The following is a 24,653-nucleotide window of genomic DNA, read 5'->3' on the forward strand; positions in this document are numbered from 1 at the left end:
ACAGAACAAGACTGTGTCTCCAAAAAATATAGTAAGGCTTTATGACCAAGCATGGTGGCTCACGCCTATAATCTCAGCACTTTAGGAGGCCAAGGAAGGAGAATTGCTTGATGCCAGGAGTTTGAGACCAGCCTGGGCAACACAGCAAGATCTCATCTGGACAAAAAAATACAAAAATTAGCCAGGCATGGTGGTGTGCAACTACTGTAGTCCCAACTACTTGGAAGGATCACTTGAGCCCAAGAGGTCAAGGCTGCAGTGAGCCAAGATCACACCATGCCCTCCAGCCTGAGCAACATAGTGAGACTCTAACACATACACACACACAATAATAAGACTTTACATGAATGGTCATTGGTTATGATGTTCTTATTCTTTATAAGAGAAAATCTGTGTATACTGTTACAGCTGAATGGTATTTGGTATATGGCATGCCAGTCTTCCACATGTACTGAAGTTTAAGAAAGGCTTGGATCCAGTATGTATTCTGGATGTCGGGGGGAAAAAAAGGCTTGGAAACCAGGTTATCCTATTATTTAAAATATTTAAAATTACATTATTTTAGAAACAGAGAACCAAATACAATTTGATATTACCATAAAATTACCATAAAATAGTTTTGCTCTTTTTTCACTGTTTACACCTTTCCCCCCTACATTAAGTTGTGTAAGTACTTGAGAAACATACTTAACACTGAACTTCCCAATATATTTGGGAAGTTATGATATGAATGTTAAGTATAAAATAATACGGGTAGTTCATGTTAAAAGAACTCAGAGGAAATTTCCCTGCAGGGTAACTACAAAGATGTTTTTCATGCTGCATTTGTCCTGAGATGTAACTCATTCCTCTATCTCAATCATTACATTCTACTCATTACAAACACTCCTATGTGCTCTCTGAGCTCATCTGAAGAGAACGGAATTGAGTCGATGATTTAAGTTACGATTTTCTCCATTCTCCTAAAGACTGTACATAATTAGTACCATTCTAGATGACACAGGGACTTAGGGCTGAATTTTCTCCTGAAAACCAAATTGAGAAAGCCTGTGATAGACACTAGCACACCTCCTTCTCTTTCCCCCTACTCCCAGACTGCTCTGGCCTCAAACCTATCCTATCTATTTCACCAATGGCTGACACTGTCCTGTCTGCACCGAGAGTGAGAAGCACCCACAGGGAAAAGTTATTTTAAAATATCCAACTTTATATATTTAAAGCCTCATCTTTCCTCATAAGCTATTTTCTCTTCCATTCCTACCTATGTCAAGCTCAGCATATAACAAGTCATCTTTTTGTGACATCAAAGTCTTCAAAAGTCTTTCTGGAGATCTAGAATCTACAATTTCTAAATATTTTGCATAACATATAAAGTGCATGTAAATTGAGTTATCCTACACCTGTGAACTGATGAGAATTATTCTGCTCAAACAGGCGGTGAAAACCTTTGCTTGACTTTCCTAAAAGGATAAACAAATGCTAAAGAAGGATCGCTTTCAACTACAGTGAGATTTTTGTGATATGTGCTAACTGGAAAAGGTACATTTTTACTAAGCCATAAATAATTTTAAAAGAGTATCATTCCACAGTATATGGATCTTTTTCATTATACTGCAATGTAATTTGAAACTAGATTATTTTCCTTGCTAACACCAAGAAGCAACAATTTGTTTAGCTTATCTAGTGATGACCTTTTTCCTCTTACAGGTGACAATGATTCTAAAACAAGAACATCTGAAAACAGTTGAAAAAACTATCCCAACACTTCAGTACATTGGAAAAGTGGTCATATCACACTATACTATAGACCATGGGTTGGTAAATTTTTTCCATAAATGGACAGATGGTAAATATCAAGCTTTGTGGGCTATAGTTTCTGTGGCAGCTACTCTGCCACTGTAACAGAGAAGCAGCCATAGACAAGTAAAAGAATGATCTTGTGTTACAATAAACTTTATTTATGAACACTAAAGATTCATGTTAATTTTCATGTATCATAAAAGTCTTTTAAAAAAACATTTAAAATTATAAACACAATTCCTAGCTCACAGGTCATACAAAGCAGGCAGCTGGCTGGATTTGACCCACAGGCCATAGTTGGCTGTCTCTTAAACAGGCTTTTATACATTATGCAAAGTGTTTCAAATTCCAGAGACTTTGGAGACTTCGTTTTTTAGATTTCTCATTTTAAAACATATATAATACAAGTTTTCTTTCTGGATCAATATACTCACATGAGAGAAAATAATTCAGAAAAAAATAAAATTCCTTACTTAAAAAAAGGAAAAAGCTGTAAAACAAATGTTTCGTCTTAAAATATATTTAGGAAACGTACAATTAAAGATTAAAAATTTTATTCTATGCAACAAAATAATATGCATAAATCTGGTACATAATTTCTTAGTTTTTACTTTAGAAAAAAGACAGTTAAGAAAAAGGTTTATAGGCCGGGCGCGGTAGCTCACGCCTGTAATCCCAGCACTTTGGGAGGCCGAGGCGGGCGGATCACAAGGTCAGGAGATCGAGACCACGGTGAAACCCCATCTCTACTAAAAATACAAAAAATTAGCCGGGCGCGGTGGCGGGCGCCTGTAGTCCCAGCTACTCAGGAGGCTGAGGCAGGAGAATGGCGTAAACCCAGGAGGCGGAGCTTGCAGTGAGCCGAGATCGCGCCACTGCACTCCAGCCTGGGCGACAGAGCGAGACTCCATCTCAAAAAAACAAAAAAAACAAAAAAAAAGAAAAAGGTTTATAAATTTCTCAGTCCCTTTTATACAAAGTTGCGACTGAAACCAGCAATCACTTAGGTGTACAACCGTCAACTCTGAATATAATATGAATTATACCTAGGAACTGTAATTTACCAAGATGAGTTTTGCCTGCTTTTTGAAAAATGCACAATTATATCACAGAACGTTGTGTTTTCTTTTCTACAATTTGTAACAATTTTGAAAAGGAAACTCCTGCCTCCATAATATAAGGAAACAAGAATACTCTTTCCATAGTCATCATCCTGTATTAAAAAAAAACTTTATAGTCTGATTTACCTTTGTCAAAGGTAAAATGATTCACATTTGCATGGATTACTCTGATTCTCAGTAGTTCCTAAACACAAAACAAATTTTGCATGAACCTTTACCTGGGTTTTCCAAAGCAAGTATTACACTGGCAGAAGTCCATGAGCTGAAGAAAAAGACACTGAATATAAAAGGTTTACCAACTTTATCCTTTCTAATTTTACAATAGCTTCAGGCATTGAGACCTAACTGGTTTCCTGTGCCTATCCATTGTGAACACATCTCAATCTTCTACTTGTAATACTCCTCAGCACCATATTTTTGTCGTTGCTTTATTGTGCGACGTAGAACATCCTTTCGTCCAATTTCAATCATGTGTTCTTCCCAAGACTTCATTTCATTATGATAACGAATTTCGTCCTCTTTAGCATGCTGAATATATAACTGAGAAAAAGCATAACTGTTAAAATGACTTACTTATTTTTTGAGATAAAATGATTATTTAAAATCGCAATTAATTTCTGGAAAGGTTCTGTATATACTTTAGAAATTACATTACCATTCTACATGTATAAAGGCAGACTGGAGAAGAAATATTTTCATGAGATAAAAGTTAGATGAGGAAAATGTTAAGAGATAGACTGTTATCTCTTTGAATGAAATTGTTACAAGTTCAGATCTTGAGGTGCAGGAAGGGGGCAAGAGCAGGGTATGACTGCCACTAAATACAGTGGACACTCAGGCTTATGAGTGCTGTGGTTTCAAATACCAATTTTATTTGCAGACAAAAAGTACCAAGAGAAAAATGTCAAACTGGTTCTGAGAATATGAAAATAATTTTAGAATACCTGTATTATTAGAAATATAAGGTTGTCTTCACATGAATCAAGCCTTGCCCTAATACATTCTCTCACAGATATCCTAACTAGACACTTGAGACTAACAACCATAATACTCACTTCCTTTTCAGAATCAGACAGATTTTTCCAGTTTTCCTTTACAGTCTTCAGCTTTTCCTGTAAAACAATATATGTTTAAGTTAAGGTAGATATGGGGACTACAGTGACCTTTATTATTCATTCCAACAACAAAAACTCAGATACCAAGAATTACAGGCAAGGCCTCATCAATTCTTAACATCTTTTCTCTCTAAACAAAAACTATCAAACTGTTACAATTTCTAAAAATGAATTGAATGAAGGTATACATTTTTGATTCAGAAATATTAATATTCAGGTATAATCTATATGTTGACATAAACTAACCTCAAAGTCTGTTTTTATTCCTTCCCTGTAGCTTTAGGTTTTATTTGAAAATCTGTGCTTCAGTGTTTAGATACAGTAATAAAAACAATACAACACAAGTCCAGTAAGTCTACTTAGCTGAACTTAATTATATGACCTGGAAAAGGTTATTTTACCTCCCTTGGGCTTGGCTCTTCATTTATAAAATTAAAGGGATAGAATTTTTTTGTTGTCGTTTTTTTTTGAAACAAGGTCTGTCACTCAGGCAGGAATGCAGTAGTATGATCACAGCCCACTGCAGCATTGACCTCCTGGGCTCAAGTGATCCTCCTGTCTCAATTTCTGGAGTAGCTGGGACCACAGGTGTGTACCACCATGCCTGGTTAATTTTTTAAAAACCTTTTTTATAAAGATAGGGTCTTACCATGTTGCCCCGGGCTGGTCTTGAACTCCTGGAATCAAGCAACCCTCCCACCTCAGCTTCCCAAATTGTCAGCATTACAGGCATGAGCCACCGTGCCCAGCCAAAGATGTTTATTTTTGCTCTCCCTAAAATCCCATTAAACAAAGAAACCTTTTAAGGCATAAACCCACATGAACGAAGATAACAGAAGAGGGCACTGTCAACACAAAATTCTGGAAGCGAAAAAGCAGATGCATTAGTGGTAACTGACTTAACTGACAAAAGAAAGCTAATTGTTAAACGGACAGTGGAGAAAACCTAAAAGCAACTGATTTACAATACAGAATTCCCAAGTATCTCAGGAATTGGCAGCACCAGATAGGTATAAAACAGGTGAAGCTAAGGTTAAACACAAGATTGGCTGAAAGACTGTTTAAAAAAGAGATTAGGGCCGGGTGCGGTGGCTCACACCTGTAATCCCAGCACTTTGGGAGGCCGAGGCGGGCGGATCATGAGGTCAGGAGTTCGAGACCAGCCTAGCCAATATGGTGAAACCCCATCTCTACTAAAAATACAAAAAATTAGCCAGGTGTGGTGGTGCGCGCCTATAGTCCCAGCTACTAGGGAGGCTGAGGCAGGAGAATCGCTTGAACCCGGGAGGCGCACGTTGCAGTGAGCCAAGATCATGCCACTGCACTCCAGCCTGGGCCACAGAGTGAGACTCTGACTCAAAAAAAATAGAGAGAGGTTGGGTCGGGCATAGTGGTTCACAACTGTAATCCCAGAACTTTGAGGGGCTGAGGTGGGTGGATCACCTGAGCTCAGGAGTTCGAGACCAGCCTGAAGTAATATGGTGGTGATACCTCGTCTCTACAAAATACCCAAAAAATTAGCCAGGCTTGGTAGCACATGACTGTAGACCTAGCTACTCAAGAGGTTGAGGTGGGAAAATTGCTTGAGCCCGGAAGGCGGAGGCTGCAGTGAGCTGAAATAGTGCCACTGCACTCCAGCCTGTGTAACAGGCTGCCTGTCTCAAAAAAAAAAAAAAAAAAGAGGTTAAATTTCTACCATGGCAAATTGTAGGACATTTATCCTCTCTAGAGAGTAAATTAGTGTCACTCTGTGAAAACCAGGTACAGGTACAGTTGAAGGAAATGGCACTATGCTAATAGCAGACAGATTAAGTTAAAATGTATCCAGCAGTTCAGGGGGAGAAAAAACAAAAAAGGAAAGAAAGCTAAAGGAAAACAGTACGGAAAAAATAAGAAAATTAGAGGACCAGCTCAGAAGATGCATATACAAGTAGCAGGAGTTCTAAAGGGGAGGGAAAAAAGCACCTGATCACATTCAAAGGATGAATAATCAAAACAAGTTTTAAATTTCTCAAAAGCAGTACAAAAAGGTAGAAGAAAAGGAATTTTTACATTTGGAAGGAATATGTTTTCCAAACTAGAATTCTATGCCCAGTCTAACAAGTGAATGTGAGGATACAGACATTTTCAGACATGCAAAACTCAGAAACTTAATTTCCCATGCACCCTTACCGGGAAAGATGCTACACAAGAATCAGAGAAAACCAAAAAAGTAAACAACAGAAGCAAAAGAAGCACCACAAGGATAATGAAGGAGATCTCAAGATGTTAGCTGTATACTGGGATTAGAAGGCAACAGTCACACTGGAACAAACCCCAGTTTTCAGAATTAAACTGAAAGAAAAATACATCCTAAATTTACTAAAAGCTGGTGAATACTGAGAAGTTTGAGGGTGAACTATTGGTAAGTACAAAGAAAAAAAAAACACAAATCTAACTGAACAAAGACATAAGCAACTTCAGGGAAAATAAGTTTCGTAAGAAAGAAAAAATAACCATAGCATATGACATAGCTCAGCTGTGAATAAGCCTGCATAATCATAATCATAATACTATTAGCTTGGTACAAAAGTAACTGCTGTGTTTGCCATTACTTTTAATGGCAAAGACCACAATTACTTTTGCACCAACCTAATACAAACACACAATACCGAGCTAACCAAAATTTTAACCATATTGGGAGGTAGAGGAATGGAAACATGAGAACCGTAGGATGACAGTTAAATGTATACTTTAAATGGTGGTAGGTAATGCTTAAAGCGTAAGATAAACAATGATTTAAGTTGAAAAAAAAATCAAGAAGCAACAATATAAAATGTTATTTAGGGATACAGAAACAGAATTTGTAAAGTGAACTACAGATATAATAATCCCGAAGGCAGAATGCCAAAAATTTCATCTTAGATTAACATGGGTTAAGGATCTAAACATCCATTTCTCTTACCATGTCATATGATTCAAGAAAAAAAGCAACTGCCCATTTGGAGCTTCTAAGCAGCAAAAAAACAGGAAAGACTAAGCCACAGCAGGGATTGACAAGCTTTCTGTTTTCTTTGACACACTGATATGATGACATTCATAAGCATAACACATCCCTATGGGCATAACCAAAATTTTATTAAAAGATATAAATGACGCAACAGGTTACAATCAATTCCTCATAGAAAATATTGCAGCTCTACTCTCATTCTTTCTAGTGATTCTAAAACAGTTAAGAACTGCTGAAGCAGAAAAGCCTCCAGAAGAACTTTAACATCCCTACATATTTAAAAAAATGTTAAGTATTTATATTTAAAAAGTTGGCAATGTATGTATGTATGTGTTGGCAACTACATACCCAAATGGATTGTATGTGGTAAGAAAAAACATTTTTCTTAAAAGAGGGCCTTATCAAAAGAGTTTACTGTCTGGATATCCACTACTTTTCTTCACTACCTGACATACGGCACTCTAGACTTTTCCTGTCGAAGTATTTTTTAAATTAAACAAAAATGTATTTCAGCTTTACCTGCGGTGATTCACCCTTAGCTTCTTGGAATCTTTCAGCTACATAAACGTTATAAGCTGAACGAGGTCTTTTTGGTTTTCCAAGCTGTATTAACTCCTGAATTAAAAAAAATTGGAGGGTCGGAAATAGTGTTAATCTCCATGAGACTTAATTTTACCTACAGAAACTTTATTCACTACTATGCATTACAGATTATTCCTTAAAGTGAATGTTATGATTCTTATATAGTGTGATTATTACATCTTGTGGTCAGAATTGTTTTGACAGCACTATTTTGAAAATTATATTAGATTTCACCAGTTATTTTCCATACAAAACCATTTCCTTTACCTAATATTTTCATAGTCTCCGTGAAATATATAACTGAATATATATGTACAAAACCTTTTTACAAGATAAAACAATCTCAAGCGCATCCTTGCAAGACACCACCGTCCCCTTGACCAAATCACTGCATGCTTCCACCACGACCCAAGAACAATGGACTATTTGTTTAATAATCTTTCATCTCATTCCATTCTCTGAATGTTTCCACCTTTAAAGCTCCATCGTTGTGTTAAATTGGTTTTACTAGTTACCAAAAGAGAAGAAACTATGGAAAAGAATACAAGTATCCCTTACTATCAGTTTAATTTCTGAGTTCAGGGAGTGATACTGCATTATCATACTGAAGTTTCTGAATTTGGATGGTAAGTAGTACCTGTAATTTATAAAATTCTGTGGCTCTTAATAGCAATTTGGCTATAATCAGTAACAAATTCAACTTTTATTCATAACTATAAGTAGGACTCCTCTGATTTAGTTTCTTCTCTCCGAATCTCTCAGTCACTAAGTACTGAAACTACTATAGACTCCAAGCACTTTGAAACTTAACTATTTCCCTCTTTGTTTCTAGAGCTACCACTAGGGATTTCTCTCCTGAGGGTTTTACTTGTAACTTCCTAGTCCTCACACTTCTCACTTGATCTCTGAACTAGCTGGTACTGGGAGTCAAGAACAACTACAAAAGAAAGAGAGAATGACAAGGGAAACTTTATAAACGTCCAGTTCTCGTTTCTGGTCCTCTCTACTCTTAGCACAGTGGGCTGGGCGCATTAAGGAGGAAGGGAGAATGAAAGAGGGAGGATATACTTTAGTAATCGCTCTTCCAAACAGCATCCTTATGTAGACACTCTATTTTTCACTCTTAGTATCTTTCTGGCTTCCTTTTACTGATCAGATCAGCCACCCTAAAGTAGCAGTACCATGGTCTCAAAACTGGGCGGGTCCTCAACCCTAGTGCTAGGACAGCTTAAAACATTAGGGTCAGGGAAAGATGTTTTGGCGTCTCACATTCAAGGGTGTAATCTAGTCTTTCAAAGAAATAGTTTTAACTCTGATGATCATTTTGTAATAGTGCAGGTACACGACTAGCAAACTGACCACCTCACAACTAATACTGGCTCCACGAAAAAAATGTGTAACTTTCAAACAATGACATTTATGTAAATTAATACATTAAGCTGGGAACTACAAATTTTGAACCATGTGAGGTTTTTAATAATTACTTCTTTGAAGAAAAAAAAAAAGAATTCCATTCTAAAGGCACTTAATTGATTAGATAAAATTGGCATTTTCCTGATGTGTTAATGAATTAATGCAGTCTACTCAGCAATATTCCATATCAAACTCACCATAATCTATAGAATAATTCAAATCAATACGTTATTCTAGAGAAGACTCAGAAGCAAAGATTCTTGCTACTCCTGGTTTGACTGTTTCATAACTCTGTTCCTGTAGTTTTCATTACTGTTCTACTAACTGTACACCTTAAATGTGGATACATCTGAAAGTAGCAACAAGGATTTCCAAACAGACTCAATGACAAGTGGTCCTAGTGGCTAGCTCACTTTTCAGAAGAGAACTATCCCACTTCTGCCTAACTGAAGAATACCTGATGACATTCTACCATATTGTATCTGCCTATTATTATTAAGAGAAAACTACCTATATTCATAGTTATATAAATCTCAATTCTTTACCATAAGAAAAAAGTATTTCAATGATACTCACTTTTCTTTTTGTCACAGCTTTCCTTTTTAAACGCTTGTCCAGGATTTCTTTTTCCAAAGATGTAATCTCATCTGGAGTTAGCTGTTCTTTAAATTTGCTTATTTTTTCTTTGTATACCTCCCACTCCGCCTTATAAGCATCTCGATATATCTATAAATAAAAAACCCAAATCAAGTCAAACTATTGCTGGCAAATTCAACACAGCACATGCCAGGGAAAGGCAACTGCATGACTTCAGATAGAGAGATTTTATCACCAGGTGGAAATGTGCTCTAGGATGAGGATGTATATGGATTAAAACATACATTTTCCTTATACATACTAATCAAGGTGAGAGTATAGTAATCAGCCTCCATTTTCAAACTGCTGACACTTCTTCACCTTCACCCCATACATCCATATTCTCACTATGCAGATGAGAAGATATAAAGTTTCTTTGTAGATAACAGATTATTTTTTAAAAAGTCTGATCCATCTGGTCCTTTAAAGAACATGACAATAGTTCCTAACTGCAGAATAACTGGTCAGCCATGTTGAAAACTTATGTGCTTACTTTTTTCTCTGAATCAGGAAGTTCCCTCCAATGCTTGGCAATTCTTCTAACTAGTTCTGTAGTTTTTGCATCTATGGAATGAAATAAAATGAAAAAAGATGCCACAATTTTACATCTCAGGATAATTTCTAAAGATATCCAGGAAAGCACAATCCATACCACACATAACTTAATAAAATGATTTAACTTTCCTGTATCCAACTAATTTAAATGTAAGTAATTTATCCAACATTATTAAAAGTCTGTTATCTAACAACTAAGGAGTATATCATATACCACCAGAAACAGTCAACAGTTTGATTACTAGGTGTTTTTTTTTTTTTTTTTTTGAGACAGGGTCCGTCACCCAGGCTGGAGTGCAGTGGCACAATCTAGGCTCAATTCAACCTCTGCCTCCTGTGCTCAAGTGATTCTCCTGCCTCAGCCTCCCAAGTAGCTGGGACGACAGGTAGGCGCCATCATGTCCAGCTAATTTTAGTATTTTTTGTAGAGACGGGTTTTCGCTATGTTGCCCAGGCTAGCCTCAAACTTCTGAGCTCAAGCAATCCACCTGCCTCAGTCTCCCAAAGTGCTGGGATTACAGGCGTGAGCCACTGCACCAGGCTGATTACTAGTTTAAGAAGCTGGATGATTAATTGCTTCAAGTTTTTTACTTCCATATTTCAAGCAAAATACTTTTTCAAGTCTTTGAGGACTTATTAAACTTATAAAAGCTAACAACAAAATACATTCTCAATTCATAACATTGCCTCGTATTTCAGTAACAGAAATATCATTTGGAAACAAACTATTCGAAATTCAATCTGTTATTCTCCACTTTCTTCTTCATCTTAACCGGAATGATGGCGTGCAATTAATTGATTTTTTAAAATACCTGTTAGTACTAACTCTTACATTTAAAAGATGTGGGTATTTAAGCATGTCTCTGAAACTAACTCCTTACCTATAATGTGAGCTGCTTTTTTTTTTCTTTTTTGAGAAAGGGTCTCGTTCTGTCACCCAGGCTGGAGTGCAGTGGAGCAATCATGGCTCACTGCAGCCTCAAGTTCCTGGGATCCAGTGATCCTCTCACCACAGCTTCCCAAGTAGCTGTGACTACAGGCACTGTGCCCCGACGCCCACCTCATTTTTTGTAATTTTGGTAGAGACAGGATTTCCATGTTTCCCAGGCTGGTCTCGAACTCCTGGGCTCAAGCAATCCACCCACCTTGACCTCCCAAAGTGCTGGGATTACAGGTGTGAACCACCTCACCCAGCCTAATGTGAGCATTTTTTATTATAGTTCGTTAGATTTTCACAACTGCCCTGTGATGCTTTAGAAATCATAAGGAAAAAAAATAGCTATTACCTTTACACTATAACCTAAAATAACAGCCCTACAGGCTTTCTAGGGCATCAACAAACATCCTACCTGGAAATGTTTTTTTTTCAGGAACCCAAGACAAGAAAGGATTTATCCTTTACAACCCACCATCCCCTTGGCAAGGTTGAGGTCTGAATCAAAGAACCAGAGTGGCTCTGAACTCCTATGATGGAAACGTTTATGTTTTCTTATCTTGAAAGCTCCTGAAAGCAGCAGTAATTTGCATAGAACTTTACAGTTTATGGATGCTTCCACAGAAGCTGCAACGTTATTAACAATTCCCTGAGGCAGAAAAAGGAGGAGCTAAGCAAGAGAAAATAATTCATCAGTGGTCCTCTAGACCAAAGGCAACCAGGCCCGAAATTCAGCTTTTTTATCGTCTTCCTAGGGTGCTTTCTACACTACACGATATTTTTAAAATACCGTTTATTAGTTCTCACTTATATTGAAAGTATGTTCATTTGGTATAAAATAGAACTTCCTATTTTACAGACATCAAATGATTGTTCCTGCAGTCACTGAATGCTTTAGTACTGCAATTCAACATTGCTATTTAACTGCTTAATGGCATTTTTATTACATGAGAAAAGGGTACAAGCCCCCAAACACCTTACCTGGGTTCTGAGCTCTATATATGGGTAGTTGTTGTTTAGAAAATCGAAGGTAAGAACTTACAGGTTTCTTTGGACAACTTGCCAAGACAGATGAAAACCACTTCGGTAAATACACAAAACTACATATGAAAAGAAAATAACCAGTATCAGATGTTTAACTGTCAATATGCACATGTATATTATGAGCATAGATCCCAAATAAGAGATGTCATCAAGATACTCCTATGTCTCCAACGCCTTCAACAAGAATGCTAGAGAATTATTAAAACCCTGTCCTAAACGGAGGGGAGCGACTGCAGGACGGAAGTCTCAAAGCCCTTACCTCCTAGGAAGGGCAGAGAGTGGAGGAAAGCGTCTATACTCCAGCTCCTGGGCCCCGCCTCCTCAATGCCTAGATGGTGGCCAGACACTCCGCGCGAATTCGCAGAGGCGGCGCAATGGATCCAAAGCTACAGTGAGGGGTGGGAGGAGCGAGCGGAGGGTAGCAAGAAACAAGGTACGGGGTATTAAGGGAGTCAAGGCCTGGTCTCAAAGCCACAGTCCCCTTGGCAAGGTCGAGGTGTGAATCAAAGAACCAGGGTGGCTCTGAACTCCTAGGAGGGGCAGACAGTGAAGGATGGGGTCTACATTCCAGCCCCGGGACGTCCTGGGCCCTGCCGCCCCCTAGGGCACAGGCGAGCGGGCCTACCTGAAGGGGGAGCGCAGTCGACTCCCACAGCCGCTGCACAGCTCCGCTCCGGACCTTCCCAGCGCATTCAGCACGCCCCACATGCTCCGGAGAAACGCCATCGCTCCAGCGGATGAGGCAGTGACCCGGCCCCAATATCGGAGAACCTCCTGACACTACAGAAAAACCCCAGCAATCACAACTGGAACCCGCGTGCGACCCTCCGGTGTTTCTTATCATGCCCGCCACTAGTGAGGCACTATGGGAAATCTGTTAACATCCGGTCGGTAGATGGGGGCGGGGCAGGGCGGAATTGACGCAGGCGCGGGAGAGCGTCCCCGGTGGGCGGCACTGCGTGGGAGGAAGAGGCGCCGCGGAGATGAAGGGAAACCGCAACCCGCTAGCCTGCGGAGGGCTCTGGCCTCGAGGGGGCGCTGCTGAGCCGCCTCTGGCCCCGACGGCCCGGAGCAGTGGGTTCCTCTGCCCGGCCAGGAAGGTGATGGAGGGACCGCGGCGGACGCACCCCGACCCGGCGTTGGCCGGTGTCCGCCCGTGACGGCCACAAAGGCTGTACGTAACAGACAGTCCTGCATCCAGGACCCCGAGGTCCGATCGGCAGGTGCTGTGCGACAAGCGCAGCGTCTCAGTTTCAAGCCAGGGCTGGGAGCTCGGAGTTCAGAAATAGTACCGGGAGAGGAGGGGATTCGCAAACTTAAAACTGCAGATTCCAAGCCTTTACCGCAGAGCTTAATTCTGTGTCTGTGTGGGGCCCATTAATCTGCATTTTAGCGAGTTCCCCAGAGTCTGACAAGTTCTAATGTCTGTGGTCTTGGGACCACATTTAAAGCAATATAGTTTTAGACTGTTTATTCTGCCATCTACTGCAGTCTTCCAGTCTGGCCTCCAGCCTGCTTAATTTGAGCGGAGGAAACTGACTAGTTGTCCACAGTCTCTAGTCTCAATTCTCGTTCCAGTATTAACATTAACGACTTGGGAATATTGCATTCCCTCGTTAAGATTCAGTTTCCCCCTCTGCAAACGAGGATGTTAGACGAAATCAGAGTTTTCCCAACCAAAGCCCTGAGAACTTGTGACAAGTATGCCTGAGACATTGATGTGTCAAAAATTGCTGTACAATTTTTTTATTTGTGTTATACCATTTTCTATATAGGCAATGGCATGAAAAAGATTAGGAAAGACCTAAAGATATCTAAGGGTCCTTCCAGCCCTTAAACACCAGTTGTTTCAGCGCTAACCACCTTCCGAGACAGCCTTTCTTCTGTTGTATAGTCATAATCGTTAGAAAATTCTTACCAGTGTCATGTTGAGCTGACAGTCTATTACCTTTCTGTAACTATGAAAACATTGGCTCTCTGAAAGTAGGACTAAGCCTACTTCTTTTAAGCGGTAATAACCACTTCCCTTTTATAGACTCTCAGGGTTGAAAGGGACCTTCCAGGTCATCTGTTCAAACCTCCCATTCTGGCATGGAATAAACAGGTTTTCTTCCTGAGTATATACTATGTACAACGCCCTAAACATAGATAAAAGACACAGTGTTGTGCCCCAGCCTACCCCCGCCCCCAGCGCCAAACGGTGAGACAAAGTAGTAAATAATTACAACACGGGGCTAAGATAGAAGTTATATTTAAGTTGATTTCTAAAATAACTTGTTTCCCTCTTTGTTCTAGAATATTTTTGTTCTTTCAAATGTTTGACATAAACTTCTTTTGGATATTAAACAAACTTTTTGTTGTTTGCAACTTTCATTTGTATAAATCTTGCTGTAAAGACCTCAAAAATCAAATCCGTAACATTTTTCATCACATACCAGTCTTCCTTAAAACTCACTTACATTGCAGTGATAATTTTACTTCTAAAAGCAGAATTTGCAAAGAAACATAACTTTATCCACTAAAACTGTCATTTAACAAAAAGACATGGTTTATAATTACTTTATAAAACATGAAGACTTACTGCAGTCTTTCCCACGGTCCCTTTGTTGTAAAGTTCATCTAATCCCTTGACTTCAGTTATTAGTTGTAGCCTCATGATTGCCATATTGAATCCAGTCCTCTCCTTTGAGTTCTATATCCATATAACCACTGTCTTCTGTACATTTTCACCATCATGTCCCACAAGTACTTCAATTTCAACATTCCCTGAACAAAATTCACTATCTTTCCCCCCTCTTGAAGTCCTTTTCTTGGTAAGAGGCACAAGTTTTCCTCTTTAATCATCCGAGCCAGTAACTTGATAAATCATTTTAGAATCTCCCCATTGACACTGCACCCACCATTAACCAACTGATGATGAGTATTGCTGATTCTACCTCATTCATCCCTCTACTATGTATTCCCTTCTCTCCAGTCCCATTGCTGTTGCTTTTGTTCAGGCCAGTAATATGCTGGTAAATAGCTCTCCATAAAACAAAGCCCCAATTTGTAGTGTTTGCTGAGTTTTATGGTGTAAATACTCCCACCATTGGCAGATTTCATGCTAGTGACAAATTTTTCTTTCCCTATTAACATGCAAACACACATATTACATAATCAGCATTGCACTTCTCTTTCTATTGAACTTTTAGTATTTCTTAAATTAGTAATATTTGAGCAGAAACATTGTGGTAGTTGATGAAAAATTAAAACAACACACCCTGAAGTTGGATTGCACTTTAATATTTTCAGACCTTTTAAAATAACTTTATTTGATTGTATGATTCACAAATCAAAAAAAAAAAAAAAGGTTGAGAAGGTATTGTCATGATCATTATTCCCAATTTCCAGATGAGAAAAATGAAGTTCAGAAAGCCCAACTCATAAGGTTCCAACAGTAAGTTGTGTAGGTAAAAATTGCAATTCATTGTCCTGTGCTTTCCGTTTGTATCAGATCACTCAGACTCAGTGAACATGCCACATCATTCCAGCCCAATATATTTTTATTGGATCATCTATAGTGTGTTCATATCATTTACTTGTGACATCATGTACCACTCTGGCTTCTGATCTTTTTCTCTATGTATACATATTTTTTTCCTCAATAGATGGTAAGTTATATTAGGAAAAGACTAAATCTTATGCCTTCTTTTATCCCCATTGTAGCTAGCACAGTACACTAAGCATGATAGATGGATGAAGAGACAGACGGATGGATGAATGAACTGATAGACAGATAGATAGATAGATAGACAGATAGATAGATAGATAGATAGATAGATAGATAGATAGATAGATAGATAGATGGATGACAGACATATAGATACATAGAGAGAGATGAATAGTGTGAAAAGATTACCATCTGCACAAATTATTTATATATAAATTTCGCCCCATAGAGAACAACTACCTGTTAGAAGTGTCATTTGCCAGTGTATGGAGATGGAAACCATGTAAAATTCTGAAATATATACATCCATGAAAGTAATGATTATGGTTCATTGAGACTTGCATATTGGTAAAGTAGCAGGTAGTGTCAAGAAACAGCAGGAGCAACCGGAAACCTGGATAATTCGCTGCTGAATAATGCAGTTAGATGCACACAGATCACTCAAATGAAGAAAAAATATTGCTAAGAGAAAGCAGTCTTGCTTTTGTAATTATAATAGATAAATAATTTAGCTACAACAGGAGCAATTACCTAATAGGTTTTAGCAGGATAAATAGATGTGATTCTGAACTTGTAAGTAAAATATCTCTGGAAATAAGATCATACTATGAACACCACATTTAAAGACAATTTCCTCATAAGCAATTACATAGCACTGTGATAAGCACTTGAAAGGGACACAAAAAGGATAAGACATTGATCCTGCCCCAAAGAGCTTCCACTGTGATTGGGGGAACAAAGCATAAAGACACAAAAAGAATAAAAGTATAACAGTGCATTGTAGAAATGAGAAAACATGGCCGGGCGCGGTGGCTCAAGCCTGTAATCCCAGCACTTTGGGAGGCCGAGACAGGCGGATCACGAGGTCAGGAGATTGAGACCATCCTGGCTAACACAGTGAAACCCCGTCTCTACTAAAAAATACAAAAAACTAGCCGGGCAAGGTGGCGGCGCCTGTGGTCCCAGCTACTCGGGAGGCTGAGGCAGGAGAATGGCGTGAACCCGGGGGTGGAGCTTGCAGTGAGCTGAGATCTGGCCACTGCACTCCAGCCTGGGCAACAGAGCGAGACTCCATCTCAAAAAAAAAAAAAAAAAAAAAAGAAAGAAATGAGAAAACATTTTACACCGTGAATCTCTCCTAGCTTATTTTTTCTGTGAAGCAAAGTTTTAATAAATTATGTATGGAAAACTACTTGTATAATTTTTTCTTTCAAACCATTTTTATTGACACAGAGTCTGTTTTCATGCCACTGGAGTCAGCCTTTAAAATCAATATACAAAAAGAAGGGAAAGAGAAATAGAGAAATTAGAAGAAAGATCTGTTGCATGTTAATAGTTCCCAGCTACCCAAAATTATTATTATCTGTAAATTATTTCTCAATTAGAACAAAGTCTGCATTAATTGTTAAGGGCATATCAGAATTATTTAAAGCCATTGCTGTAGCAGCATTACAAAAAATAAATATAGCTTGTCTATTTTAAAGCTGATTCTGTGAGTCAGCAGGAGGTAGGACAAGCAAAAAGAACAGCTATAATTTTATGCAAATGTATAATACCCCAATTCATATTACTGGATGTTACTGAAAGCTGACTTCATATTACTGAAAGCTGACTTAAAGATCGGAAGAAATCCAGAATGATTGTATTGAAGGAATAATACCATTAATAAGACAATATAACCTAATGTGTCTGCCCTCATGTCATGGTAAAGTACCTGATCAATACAAATGGTAATAATTATAATTTATTGCTCAACTACATGCCAAGTATTTTACATACATTATCACTAATCCTTTCATAAATCCTCTAAGGTGCTATGATTTCTACTGTACAGCTATGAAAACTGGTATTCAGATATATAAATAAGAGGAAGGATATCTTCCCTTGTTAGCATGTTAACAAAAATTGCCACCTCTGAATCCACAGTTTGCAGCTTTGAAGTTATATGACTCTATGTAGCTACAGGATAGGCAAATCAGTTATGAAGCTGTAGTTTTCTCAAACACCTGCTCACATTCTATTATTTCTTTCCAGTCCCCATAAATACTTTCTTATTTAACTGAGTGGCTTATTAAAATAATATCTTAAGCCAGGGCAGTGGCACATGCCTGTAGTCCCAGTTACTTGGGAGGCTGAAGCAGGAGGATTGCTTGAGCCCAGAAGTTTGAATCTAGCTTGGGCAACATAGTGAGACCCTTTCTCTTAATTAGTATTCAGTCACCCAAAAACATAGGCTTGAATTTAAAGGACTACACATACACATATGCATGAGTGTGCATGCATAAATGACTGCGAAATAGTACACAAAATTTGGTTTAATAGTGATTGTATCTGAGTATTACAGGAGTGCGTGGGTGGTACCCATTTTTTAATTTATATATATTATATATCTTAGTCTTCTTGTAAAACACAATAGTAATATTAATCTTTTGGTAACAATTTTTTAAAAACTCAATTCCTAGGAGAGGCCAATACTGTGCCAGACACTGTGCTAAGTTCTAAAAATACATATGGTTGGGCGCAGTGGCTCACGGAGGGATCACTTGAGCCCAGGGGTTTGAGACTAGCCTAGGCAACACAGTAAGACCCCCGTCTCCATAAAATAAATAAATAATACATACAAATATGATTAAGGCCTGATCATCCATTTAAATTTACCTGGTAAAGTCGGGGATGGCTTCATAGAGTAGATGACATTTGAACTATTTTTTCAAGTGGGGAAAGGTTGAGATGCCTTCCAGAAAAGGAAAACAGTATGTGCAAGTCACAGATATTTATGAGGGCATGGTGTGCATATGAAAACAAAATATATGTGAAAAGGAGTGGTATGAAACAAACCTCTTTAAGGTTGAGTGGGGTTGGGTTGTAAAGGACTATGTATAATTTGTTAAGTTTGTTAGCAAAATATAGCCAAACAACTTTTTAGGCAGGTTACAGGCACAATTAACTTGTTTTTATAAAAATCCCTTTAGTAGGAGCACAGAGAATGATGGGTGTGAGGAGACTATTGCTTTAATCCAGGAAAGAGGGTCTGAGATTCTGAAGTAACATGGTGCCATGGCTCATACTCCAAAGGCCTAAGTATAATGGGCAAGATTCCATTGACTGGTTAAGTACATAGAACACAAGAATGACTTTAAGGATTCTACCTTGATAGACTATTCCAATTCCAATTGCATACTCTGCTAAGTTAATATCCCCAAGCAAATGCTTTCATTATATCATTGGCTGTTTACAAACTTGCACACTTCTTATTTGCTATCAAACCAAGATTTCATATCCAACAGATCTATGTTCTCCACCTAATCTTTTCTCTCATTCATTGCACACAGACTACCAATGCCATTCTCACTTATTTCTACTTTATTACCTTTGTTTGGATTCTCCTGTTTTCATTAATGCCTTCCCCACTTAAATATGCCAATTAGAACCCTAAGTATCTTCCAAAGCCTAGTTCATTCATTCGTTTAGTGAACAAATATTTAAGTACTTGTGTACCAGACACTGTAGACCCCAGCAAGTATAAAGATGCACACTGGGAATCATGGTAACACTGATGAGAACTATCATTTCCTCAACAGCTAAGAAAAGGAGTGACATAAAAATCAGAGATTTAAAGGATAGGGAAAGAGGGCATTTTAAGCAGAATGAACAATTTGACCAAAATCTGAGAATGAGAAGCACCATTCTATACTGGAAGTGGGGAGAGACTGGGATCCAATGAGAGCTGCAGGCAGTTTGGTGGGAGTCGGGAATGGCAGATGAGACTGGAGATGCAAGTTAAAACCACAAGAGTCTTGAGGACTTGATACTTTACTCTGTTGGTTCATGATTGAAACAAGGGGAGGCCGGGCGCGGTGGCTCAAGCCTGTAATCCCAGCACTTTGGGAGGCCGAGACGGGCGGATCACGAGGTCAGGAGATCGAGACCATCCTGGCTAACACGGTGAAACCCCGTCTCTATTAAGAAATACAAAAAAAACTAGCCGGGCGAGGTGGCAGGCGCCTGTAGTCCCAGCTACTTGGGAGGCTGAGGCCGGAGAATGGCGTGAACCCGGGAGGCGGAGCTTGCAGTGAGCTGAGATCAGGCCACTGCACTCCAGCCTGGGTGACAGAGCGAGACTCCGTCTCAAAAAAAAAAAAAAAAAAAAAAAGAAAAGAAACAAGGGGAAAGAACCTGAGAACTCAAAGGGTCCTGATATACATATCAGATAGAAATGAGCTTCACTGTTTGAAGTTAAAATGGGTCCAAGTTAAAGTTAGGGTCCAAAGGCTAAACCATTAGCATCTCCCTTCTTTTTTCCATAGGTCCCTCTGCAAAACCACTGCTGAGGCTGTGGGGAACTATTTAAAATTTTTAAAGCTGATAACCCTCAAGATCAGACTTGGGGTTAGAGAGAATACTTTCACACTTCTGTGGATGATGGACTTGAGGGCAGGGAAAAGATAGGATGTTGTGGTAGTACCATCAAAAAATGAAGAGATTTCTGCTTTGAGAAATTCCACTGAGAATCAGAAGAGCTGGATAAAATAAACTTATAATTGAGAAAGTATGAGAATGCTGCAGAAGTCATGAGACTTTCAGAAGTGAGCTGAGTATCTGTGGTCATTTTTCCCCTGGAGTACAGGTTAGAGGCTGAGAATTTCGGCTCTGTGCAGGCAGAGGAGCACTGCTGAAAGACAGAGTTATTTGTGGTTGCACAGAGCTGGAGTGACAAAACCAGAGACTTAAGGGACCTCAACATTGTAGAGGACTACGTGCTCGCAAACAGGGTGTTCCCGGTAAGTCCTGCTCTGCAAACGCAGCAGGGCGTTCCCCAAAAGTCCTCCTCTTGCAAACGAAGCAGGGCGTTCCCCGTAAGTCCTGCTCTTGCAAACGAAGCAGGGCGTTCCCCGTAAGTCCTGCTCTTGCAAACGAAGCAGGGCGTTGGGGGCCTGTTTGCAGGGCGTTGGGGGCGTGTTTATATGTAAACATCTTGAAAATCCAGAAAGTCAGGGAAAGGTCAGAAAAACAACAATGTGTCTTGTGACTTGGCAACATTCCGCAAACGCAACGACTGTATAAAATAAAGCGGAGCGCGCCATTCGAGGTGGCCGCCATGTTTGTCTTGTCTTGTGTTGTCTTGTGTGTTCATTCCTTTGTTTAGGAAACACGCGGACCCCAACACAATATGCAACTAGTTTCCCCCTCAAGTAAGAGCCAAAGTTTTCATTTTGTTGGGCAGCAGGCTAAAGAGCTAAATTTCTGAAAAAACATAGTGTAATTTTCTTCTCTTAGTATTGAGAAGACAACAGCCTGACAGAGGAAAGAGACCCCAAAGAACAGCCTAGGAGCAAAAACACTGAAGTTGTGAACTAAACTAACACCAATGATTTACAACTTCTTTTCTTCCTGCAGCACTTATTGATTTGGATGTGGCTAAAGGCTGAGGATTCAAGCTTGATCCCTTATTACTCTTCATGACAGAAGAACCAGTAGAAGTTTGGTGGTTGCATATAGCAAATGTAACATAATTACATATTTGAAGGGCTTTAGAGACAGCGGGTTTCTTGCTCAAGATGTTTGCCAAAGTCTGAGTCTCCCAGGAGCAATAGGCCTAAACTGTGAATCAAAAATACTGAAAAGCAAGGTGGAATTTCCTATAGCCTGTCTGTGCTGAGAAACAAAGACAGTCGAAGAGGGTTATGCACTATGAACAAAGATAAACTAGACATAGTTTGGGTCTAAATAAAACTGCAAGCCAGCCTCAACTAAGCAAAGGCCCTGACTGCATTAAGGTGGTCATCTTCACACTATTTGACTAGCAGAGCACATGATGTAACCTCTTTGGTGGAAGAAAACATCATGAGTCTTCACAGTTTTTTTGCACAATGTCTGGCATTCAATAAAAGCAGACCCACAGGTAACTCAGATACTAGAGTTAGCAAAGACTTTTAAATAACTGTGATTAAGAACTTCAAAAACTAGAGAAAAATATGGAAAAAATAAAACAATTTAGGAACTCATCCAAAAAACTAAAGTATGTTTAAAAAATCAAATGGTAACTTAGAACTGAAAAATAAACCTGGAATTAACCACAATGTCTGAAATGGAGTTGATGGGTTTAAAAGCATATTGAAAACAGCAGGAGATAGGATTAAGGCTGGAAAAAAGGTCAATACAAAACTGATGCACAGAAGGACAAAGAGGGAAAAAAAAGGAAAACACAGAAAATAGGTTTGAAAACATGTTGGATGCAGTCAAAAGATCAAATATATATTTTTTATACTGGGGTCCTAAAGGGGAGAAATAGAATGGGACAGAAGCAATATTCCATAAAATAATGGCTGAGATTTTCTAGAACTGATGAAAATATATCAACCCACAGATTCAAGAAGCTCTGTGAACCTCAAGCAGGATAAAGACAAAGAAAACTACACCTTGTAACACCATTGTAAAACTGACAAAAATAAGATAATCTTAAAAGCAGTCAGAGAAAATAGGCATATTACTTTTTAAAAAGTAATAAAACTAATAAGGCCAGGTGCAGTGGCTCACACCTGTAATCCCAGAACTTTGGGAGGCCAAGGCCAAGGATCACTTGAGGTCAGGAGCTTGAGATCAGCCTGGCCAATATGGTGAAACCCCTTCTCTATTAAAAATACAAAAATTAGCAGGGTGTGATGGCAGGTACCTGTAATCACAGCTACTCAGGAGGCTGAGGCAGGAGAATCGCTTGAATCCAGGAGGTGGAGGTTGCAGTGAGCCCAGATCACACTACTACACTCTAGCCTAGGTAACAGAGCAAGACTCCGTCTCAAGAAAAAAAGAAAAAAAAAAGACTAATAATAGCTGACCTCTCAATAAATTATGGAATCCAGAACACAATGGAATGACATCTTTAAATTGCTGAAAGAAAATACCCATCTAGAATTCTATTCCCAGTAAAAATACCCTGTAAAAATGAAGGCAAAATAAAAACATTTTCAAAACCAAGCAGAGTATTTTTCACCAGAAGACGTACACTAAACTAAATTCTAAAGGGAGTTCTTTAGTTAAAAGGTAAATGATCCCAGAACAGGAAAGCAATGAATACTGGAAAAAGTAAAATCGGAGGTAGGTATAATGATACTGACATACAAAACATCAGTGTCTTGTGGAATTTACCATATATATCAAATTAAAATACATGACAATAATAATAAAGGAAAAGGTAGGAAAGAGACAATGGAATCCTGGTGGTCTAAGGTTTTCACATTATAGGGAAAATGGTACAAGTAATAATTTATATTAAACTATAATCAGAGATAGATCTTTTAATTTAGAGTAATCACATGCACAAAGAATGTCTAACAAGTTATCAGAGGGAAAGAAAATGATACTGTTATAAAAACTGAATAACCCAAAAGAAGGCAAAAAGAAAGGGGAAAAAAATAAAACATGGTTAAGAAGAAAAAAACAAAACAAAACTGGGAACATAGTTGGTATAAACCCAACTATATCAGTAATTCCTTTAAATGCAAAAGAATGAAATTCTCTAATTGAAATACTAAAATGGTCAGATTGGATAAAAACCAAATTAAATAGAACCCAACTTTGAAATGAGTACTGGAGACACACATTTATAAAGGGACACAGAAAGGTCAAAAATTAAAGAATAGAAAAAGATATACACTGCAAATACTAGCCAAAAGAAACCATACTAATATTAGATAAAGTGGAGTTTAAGGCAAAAGCATTAATACAGATAGAGACATTTCTTAATGTGATATCACAATTGTATGTGTGTGTATAAGAGATAGTATCCAAGAATATGATTTCAAAATACATAAGGCAAAAATAAAACAGACAATTTCACAATCATAATGGGAAACCTTTTAACATATCTCCCTTAATGGCTGTGAGAACAAGCAAATAAAAATTATAAACACAATTAACAAACTTGATCTAATTAGCACATATAAACACTGAATCTAATAATAAAAATTCATATTCTTTTCAAATGCATATGATACATTTATCATAATTTCCATATGCTGGGCCATGAAGCAAGCTTCAGCAGATTTCAAAGAATTGAAACTATTCATATTATGTTTTCTGGCCACGGAGAAATTAAGCTAGAAATCAATAGCAAAAATTTAACTTAAAAAAAAAAAAAGCCTAATTGCCTGGAAATAAAACAATACATCCTTATATATAACTCATAAGTGAATAAAAAAATCAAAACAAGAATTAGAAAATATTTTTACCTGAATGGCAATGTAGATACAATATTTCAAAACTTGCAGGATGCAGCTAAAGTGGTACTTAGGGGGAAACATAGTTTTAAATACATATATCAGAAAAGAAGGAAGGTTTTTAAAAATTATGTTTCAATCTCAAGAAGCTACAAAAAATGAATCAAAATAAAAAACTAAAGACAATATAAATAAATAATATAAATCAGTGAAACAGAAAATAAATGTACAAAAGAAAATTTAAAAAATAAAATACTGATTCTCTGAAAGATTAATAAAGTTGATAGTCTTCTAGCAAGACTCACCAAGGAAAAAAACTGTGAGGAGATATGTATGACTACAGATACATATTACCTTCAAAGAGACGAGGATATCATGAACAACTCTATGCCAAATAGATCAACGATTTAGATAAAATGCACAAATTCCTTGAAAAACACAAAACCAAGTAACAAAAAACATATCTAGTCCATATATAAAGAAAACATAATTTATTATTAAAATCTTCCCATAACCACCACCACAACAAAAAAACTCTA

General features: G+C 38.1%; 1 protein-coding gene across 3 annotated transcripts; it reads right to left on the reverse strand.

The window, feature by feature from the left end:
- Nucleotides 1-1,937: 1,937 nt before the first annotated feature.
- Nucleotides 1,938-13,065, reverse strand: TFAM (transcription factor A, mitochondrial). 3 transcript variants are annotated; one of them, XM_015147590.3, is made up of 7 exons: nt 12,815-13,065; nt 12,188-12,245; nt 10,150-10,220; nt 9,597-9,746; nt 7,545-7,640; nt 3,977-4,033; nt 1,938-3,461 (listed from the first exon to the last, which is right to left on the reverse strand). In XM_015147590.3, exons 1-7 carry the CDS (start codon nt 13,031-13,033, stop codon nt 3,309-3,311), a joined length of 804 nt encoding a protein of 267 aa, XP_015003076.2. In that variant the 5' UTR covers nt 13,034-13,065; the 3' UTR covers nt 1,938-3,308. The 3 variants fall into 3 exon arrangements, with proteins under 3 accessions (XP_015003076.2, XP_001097656.1, XP_077802861.1); XM_001097656.5 differs by having other exon boundaries at nt 12,127-12,245; XM_077946735.1 differs by lacking the exons at nt 10,150-10,220; nt 12,188-12,245.
- Nucleotides 13,066-24,653: the final 11,588 nt, after the last annotated feature.

The sequence above is a fragment of the Macaca mulatta genome, chromosome 9, assembly GCF_049350105.2.
Source record: "Macaca mulatta isolate MMU2019108-1 chromosome 9, T2T-MMU8v2.0, whole genome shotgun sequence".
Lineage (NCBI taxonomy): Eukaryota > Metazoa > Chordata > Mammalia > Primates > Cercopithecidae > Macaca > Macaca mulatta.